The 7,158-nt window shown below is 36.5% G+C and overlaps 1 protein-coding gene across 1 annotated transcript in view; it reads left to right on the top strand.

The window, feature by feature from the left end:
* The window catches only part of Col9a1 (collagen type IX alpha 1 chain), an 83,742-nt gene that overhangs the window by 42,481 nt on the left and 34,103 nt on the right, over positions 1-7,158 (top strand). The window contains exons 21-28 of the mRNA XM_015487952.2: positions 1,274-1,327; positions 2,697-2,750; positions 2,889-2,942; positions 3,073-3,126; positions 3,547-3,600; positions 4,623-4,667; positions 5,952-6,005; positions 6,096-6,149. Coding sequence (XP_015343438.1) covers positions 1,274-1,327; positions 2,697-2,750; positions 2,889-2,942; positions 3,073-3,126; positions 3,547-3,600; positions 4,623-4,667; positions 5,952-6,005; positions 6,096-6,149 — 423 coding nt within the window. The remainder of the gene's footprint in view (positions 1-1,273; positions 1,328-2,696; positions 2,751-2,888; positions 2,943-3,072; positions 3,127-3,546; positions 3,601-4,622; positions 4,668-5,951; positions 6,006-6,095; positions 6,150-7,158) is intronic.

The raw sequence follows: 7,158 nt of genomic DNA, 5'->3' as shown, positions 1-7,158 counted from the left end.
GGGGGGGGGGGGGGGGGGAGAGAGAGAGAGAGAGAGAGAGAGAGAGAGAGAGAGAGAGATATGCATCAAAGCCATTTCTATAGTGCAAAGCTGGTCTCTGTTCTCATAATGCAAAGTGAATGATGAATTCAAGGTTTTCCTCGGGTCTTCCAAATTCTTTCTTCCCCAGTGAATGTAGAATGCCTTTGCTCTGTTCTAGTTTTTAGGGATCAAAGAATTGCAAGGCTCTCTGGTCCCTCTGCTTTCGTTGTGTTTTCTTCTTTGATTCTACCTATGTCTGAACCTCCTATCAAAGGTTTCCTAAGTTTTAATTCTTACTGCAGATGCTGTCCACCTGACTTTCTTGGCCTGACATCTATCCAGTACTCTGACTGCTTTTCATTTATTTTATCATCTCATCTCAACCTGGTTCATTAGGAGGCTGTCTTTTCACTGCAGTTGTCCCTTATGCTTTCTTATTTGCTGTGTAGATGAAAACAAAATTTAAAGACAGTTTGTATTTTGGCAAGGAGCATAAGTGGAGAACACCAAAACAATGTATTTTTGTTTTAAAATCACATTTTGATTCTTCTAATGAAAATAAGGGCATGATTTGTACAATATGTAGCCAAGTCAGAGATCATTTTCAGATAATTAGATTTATAAGGCTCTGGCTAGTTCTTATGCCATCTCTTGGTAGGGTGGATCTGTCATTGAGGAAATAGATTGGTTACTTAACGTAAACTGAACCTAACATCAATTCTGAATGGGAGAAGAGATGCTCAGGTCTTTTCAACAATTCATTCTTCTGAATCATATGGCTTGACTTTTTATTTCAGATCTTGGGGCATCCAGAGTGCTGTAATTCCCTCTCTCAGCTGTGGCACCAGAGTCCTCTAGTTGTAAGGTGGCTCTATGGCCTTCATCATTAATGAATTCCCACAGGCATTTCTGAGAACCCAGAAGGGTGATGGCCAAACCTCTTTCCAATAGAATTGTCAAGTTGTGTGAACAAGTGATAGTGTTGTAAATTCATGTCAGCAGCTGAGAATGCAGTGTTAGCTTAAAATATCCAGAAGTATATCAAACATTGAGTTTAAATTCTGTCTTATGATGAGTAGATGTAAACTGTGTTTTCATATCTGAAGCTTCTCATAAAGTACTCCTCAGATTCCCTCTGCATTTCAGGCATAAAAACCTCCTTTTAAACTGGCTATATTTCTTTAGAAAGATGGATATGCCCTTAACATACATAACTGATCTCAATTTTATTTCTTCATCTTGTTTTTTTCAGGGTGCTCGGGGCTTAGATGGAGAACCTGGGCCTCAGGGTCTGCCTGGTGCACCTGTAAGTGGTTTTCTTTTTACAAAACCTAACCATAGATTTTTTTAATTTTAGTAGTAATGTTTTTTTGCTATATATACAGAATATATGCAAGTATCTTATATAATTAAGATAAAAAATGAGTAATAGTTTTATATTTATTTTAAAATTATAATTAAAATGAGCCTGACTTTTTTTGGCTACATAAAGGTGTTCCTCTGATTTCATATTTTTTTCTTATGGAATAAGTCAATAAGTTAAATATTTATGTTTGCTGTTTTTTTTTTTTTTTTTTTTTTTGCTTTGGTTGTCATGCTTAGATTCACAGTAACAATCTTATTTCTAGTTCCTGGGTAGTTATATCTTTTTCCTTTTCTATGGTTTATAATCTTATTATTCCATAGTTGGCTTCAATATGTACACTTCTCATTATTGTATTCTGCCTCAAGCCTTTTTTTGGAGATAAACAGACAAAAAAAAGCCATCCATTTGTCACTTACACCATATAAAAAGTAGAAAAGATGTGAATCAAATAGAATTCATGACTATCAAGGTTCTTTGGTCTGGCGGAAAAGACAGGATGTAGTGCAGTGAACAACTTCAAGATTAAGTGCTAGAACATCTGATAGAGATAGTCCATGTAAGAAGACCTTGTGAAGGTTGACCTGGAAAGCCATTCTAGGTGGGAAAGGCAGCAAAATATGGGAGGGCACAGTTGGTGGCATGGAATTCATGGGTTATCATAGAGGCTGTCACTGCCTAGGGTGGAGAGGTGTATGGAGAGAATGAGACTGAATAGGTAAGGTAAAACCACCTTTTGGAGAATATTTGATGCCAATATAAACAATCAACAGTAACAGGGAGCCATTCAAGATTTTGAAGTAGTGAAGCAACTAAAAAAAAAAAAAGCTGAATTTTAAGGAGACGCATTCTCTCACTTATTGCCTATACCATATATTAACATTAGTTGGATAATTTTGACAGAAACCACTATTGCTGAGTGGGGAATTACATAACATGGAGAAAATATTAGCAACTAACCCAACCCTCAACCACCTTAGCAGTCAATGAGTTTATGTAGATGTAGTGACAGATACCGTTACCTATAGTATGGAACTTAATTTATTTTATATATATATCCAAATAGCATAGGACAATTACCCATGGAAAATGAAAAAAAAGGACATGCAAGTCACAATTTTGCCTATGTCAATATCAATTTTTAAGATTTTTTTTTTTATAAAAATATTTCTTGAGCTAGGCATCCATTATAGATCAAAGGCATTGTAGTGAAAGAGCAATAGGTAGATAATGTGGATGATGCTTTTTAATTTTAACAGATCTATCAATAAGTAATTTTTGCTTGTGTTAAGAAAATTTAATTTTTGTACAGGGTGATCAAGGACAGCGAGGACCTCCCGGTGAAGCAGGCCCCAAGGGAGATAGAGTGAGTCCAAATTAGTCTTTATACTACGAGCATCCTGCTTTTCAGTGTCATCTGCTGATTTTGCTTATCTGTTTGACATGTCCTAAATATTGTGATTATTGTCCATGTCTTGTTTATGCTTCCTGTCCTGCCCTACAGGGGGCTCAAGGTCCTAGAGGAATTCCCGGACTCCCTGGACCCAAAGGAGACACGGTATGTCTAGAGCTCTAGTCATCAGGCACATTTTTTCAGTGATTATTAACTTTTAGTAAAACTTTAGAAAATGATGTAGGGACGAAGAATGTGGCTTTTTCCAACAGAGTATTTCTTTGTGTGTCTTTAGGGCTTGCCAGGTGTGGATGGCCGAGATGGGATACCTGGAATGCCAGGAACAAAGGTAGCTGTGTGATTCAGTCACTCATGAATGGGGATGTTTCTGGCCTGACCAGTTGAGCACAGTATTTCCATTACAACATCACCAGGAGATTTATTTAGCCAGCTTTTTTTTTTCCTCCTTTTAATTTTTTTAATCCAGTGTCAAAGAGAAAATTCGTATTAGAATAGTATACTTATTTGCTTGCTTTTAGGAACACAGGAAAATTGCCCCATTGATCATAGAAGACTGAGGGATATTATGTTTTGACTGAGTTTATGTCCCGTCTTCTACCTTGCCACCCTCTTGCTGAATTGTAAAAGTCCACATAAGGTCAGCTGTGGGAATAACCCTTTACTTAAAAAGTCTACACTCTTTCTTAAAAATAATATAGCAGTTCATATAGGTTCAAAGTAATTAAATGTTTGTTTCCCCCGCCCCCAGGGTGAACCAGGGAAACCTGGACCTCCTGGTGATGCAGGATTGCAGGGGCTACCAGTAAGTATTTGATTCTTTAAATATTTGTTGGTTTATCCACTTTAAATGTATAAATGTGGAGGGAGAGACATGTTATGGAATTTGATGAGTTCTGAGGAAAAGATGATGTTTTACTTTAATATTTTTAGTTTTATACTTTTGTATTTTTATTTCCCTGATTAGCTGGTATTCTCTAATAACTATAAGTAGAAAGCTTTAATTTATGTTTGGGATCTCCTCTTCTCTGTTAAGTTTGCTGTCTTCCTTATATCATTGCACTAATCCCGAGCTCTGGGCCAGTGCCATGTGTGTCATCCTACCTTTAACCAGTCTTGACTTCTTGTTAGCAGGGTTGAGTCATAAGAGGTTGAGTGGATTCTCTGGGAGACAAATTATCATTTTTGGATATGTCCCATTTTGATGCATTCAAATTGATGTTTCACCAAATCAATGTGATTGGAAATTTATATGGAGTGTATTGCATGTATTCTTGACTCTTTGAAGGCAAATCTTTCAAATTAATAAAGGTTATTTGATAATATCAAGGACTAGCCCCCAATGTTAGGACATCTGATACTTTCGAAATAATCTGAGATTATTAGGACTCCTGGTAACACCAAATCTTAGCCTAGCATCCTTTGGCTCTCTCTCTCTCTCTCTCTCTTTCTCTTTCTCTCTCTCTCTTTTACTGTAAAGCCCAGAATTTTCAATAGGCTCTCGTTTTATTCTGTACATAGAACCATGTTATTTCCCTAGAGCTGATGTCCTGCTCATAAGAACTCCTGTTGACCTGAAAATGGTACCCAATTCTAGTTTGGAGGTTCATCCTTTAGAGTAGGGTTTGCTTTCAGAGTGTTCAATCTTACACATGAGATACAGTAAAATAAGGTCCTAAACACTGTGGGTAGTTCTGTAACTGTCCAGAGATTGGGAACCAAGTAGCATCTCCCTTATACAGTCTCTCAGCAGTGTACAGTGGACTTGGCAGCTCACAGATTCTCAGAGGAAGTGATTAAACCCAAATTCCTTGTGCATTCTTTTAGGGTGTGCCTGGAATTCCTGGTGCAAAGGGTGTTGCTGGTGAAAAGGTAAAAGATTAAACTTTTAAATTAATATTTTCTTTATTATTTTATTAACATATTTTCTTATAACTTTTAATATTTTAACTGCCTTTTATTTCATATTTAACCCCAGGGAAAAATTAAAAAGTAAAAGCTCTAAGACTTGGAATGCTAATCTTTTCCCCAGTTGCAGAGAGTTGTTTAGACTTTCTTCATAAAAATGTCATCCTTTGTCAGGTTGAAACAGGGAAAACTTAATTGTTCCTGGCTACTTAAAAAAAAAGAAGATATTATAAAGCCATGTTGACTTGATTCTTAAAATTTTTAATAGCGTCAGCATGAGATAAAAGGGCTCAAAAACGTGTATTAGAGGTGGAAATTGTAAAGACATATAATTAATATTGTGAAATACTGAAAATATACCCATGAATGTTATTAAGATAATTTAGCTTAAACCAAAAAGATATTAGGCACGTGTTCACATATTGGTCAACTTGTTTTTATATTCTATGCATAATTAATGTGCATCCAATTAAAAATAATAGGCGAAGGGCTGGGGATATAGCTCAGGTGTAGAGTGCTTGCCAAGCATGTGCAAGGCCCTGGATTTGATCCCCAGTGCTTGCCAAGCATGTGCAATGCCCTGGATTTGATCCCCAGCATTGCAAAAGGAAAACAACAACAAAACACACAAAACAAAACACAATAGGTGAAAGCAAAAACTAAAGTGATAGCTTTGCTTTAGAAGAAAATAGATAAAGCATGAATGATATAGAAATAGGTCATTGTTAGAGCATGTGAGTACAGACCTTCTATCATAGTGGTCCACAGCATCTTAAGCAGAGGTGGTCCCTAACAGGCAGGCCGTGAGAGATTGATGATGGAGTTGGTCTTTGCAGACATGTGTCTTTCCCTGAAGCTTGCTGGCAGAGCTTTACTAACAGCACATCCCCTTGTTTCCTCATGTTGACTTGATTCTCAAAAATTTCAGTAGTGCTGATGTGAGCTAAAAGGGATCAAAGAAGTGTATTGGAGGTAAAAATGGTAAAGGAAGTACATATATAATTAATATTGTGACAAAAGAAAATCCTTGCATTGAAAGGATTCCTTTCAATGAAGGCTAAAGACCTTTCATTTGTTGACATGTGACCTTAAATACATGGTTGGTACTAAATCTGCATTCTGCATCCTCCTGAATACTCAGTGTGAAATCAGGAGATTAATATAAGCAATTCCTGTATGGGTGAGGCAGATTGATGATTAGGCTTACTTATAGTTGGAATTTCTCTGAATGTTGCATTTCACCTTTAGGGAAACACAGGTGCTCCAGGGAAGCCTGGTCAATTGGGAAATTCAGGCAAACCGGTAAGAAGCCTTTTGACTTTTCTGTCAGTTATATCCTACTGTTATCAGGAGTTGTTGATTTTTTTTTTCTGTCTGTCTTTCTCATAACAGGGCCAACAGGGTCCTCCAGGAGAGGTGGGACCTCGAGGGCCCCGGGGCCTTCCTGTGAGTATTCCCTTTCTGCAGGGGCTTCCCTAGTTCCCTGCTGGGCTCTGCCATTTGTTCATCCACGCACAATTGCCTTCTGGTGTTTGAGCACATGGTGGTCTAGATGAATGATGAAATGGGAATGCTACTTTGATAGGCAGTATTTCTTTTCAGAAAATGGAAAAAAAATGAGGCATTTAACAGAGGCACGGTGATTGTTTCTGCTTTCATCCCATGTTGAAGGAAATATTTTAGTGCTGCTAAACAACTTTATCAAGGCACAATTCACATACTATGTAATTCACCATTTAATCAATATAATTTATTGCTTTTTAGTATATTCAGAGTTGTGCAAGCATCACAACAATCAATTTCAGAAAATTTTTCACTTAAGAAAGACATCCTGTACCCATTTAGTCATTCAGCATTTCCTTCCAATCCCTTCAGCTCTATGCAACCAGGAATCTGTTTTCTGTCTTTATAGTTTCATCAATTCTGGATATTTCATGTATATGGATCCATAAATATATGACATTTAAAAAAATGCTTGTCTTTTCTCACTTGGTATAATATTTCTATGTTCATCTATGCTGTAGCAGTATTGGTACTTCATTCCTTTTTATTGCTGAATAAATGTTTGGCCATTATGAGGAATCCTGCTATGAACATTTGTCTACAATTTTTGTTTTTGTGGACATATGTTTTAATTTCTCTTGTGTACACATCTAGGAGTAGAATTATTGGGTCAGATGGTACTATGTTTAACTTTTTGAAAATCTGCCAGACTTATGTGAAAGTTTATAAACTTGTCTATTTTACAGCAGATACAGTATTTCCTCACTATACACAATTTAACCCTTACAGAGAGAATGTTTAGAACATAAAACATCATGAACTTAAATTTGATTTTAAAAAATGCTCTCTAGTCTTCAGTTATACTTTTTACTTTCAGTCTTCTAGATAAACACAACAAAAAATTCTAAGTGAGAACACAGAAATATTTCTAAATATCATTGCTACTTCTTTT

The sequence above is a fragment of the Marmota marmota genome, unplaced genomic scaffold (genome assembly GCF_001458135.2).
Source record: "Marmota marmota marmota unplaced genomic scaffold, marMar, whole genome shotgun sequence".
In the NCBI taxonomy this organism is placed as follows: Eukaryota; Metazoa; Chordata; class Mammalia; order Rodentia; family Sciuridae; genus Marmota; species Marmota marmota.
This window is presented reverse-complemented; position numbering and strand designations above follow the sequence as displayed.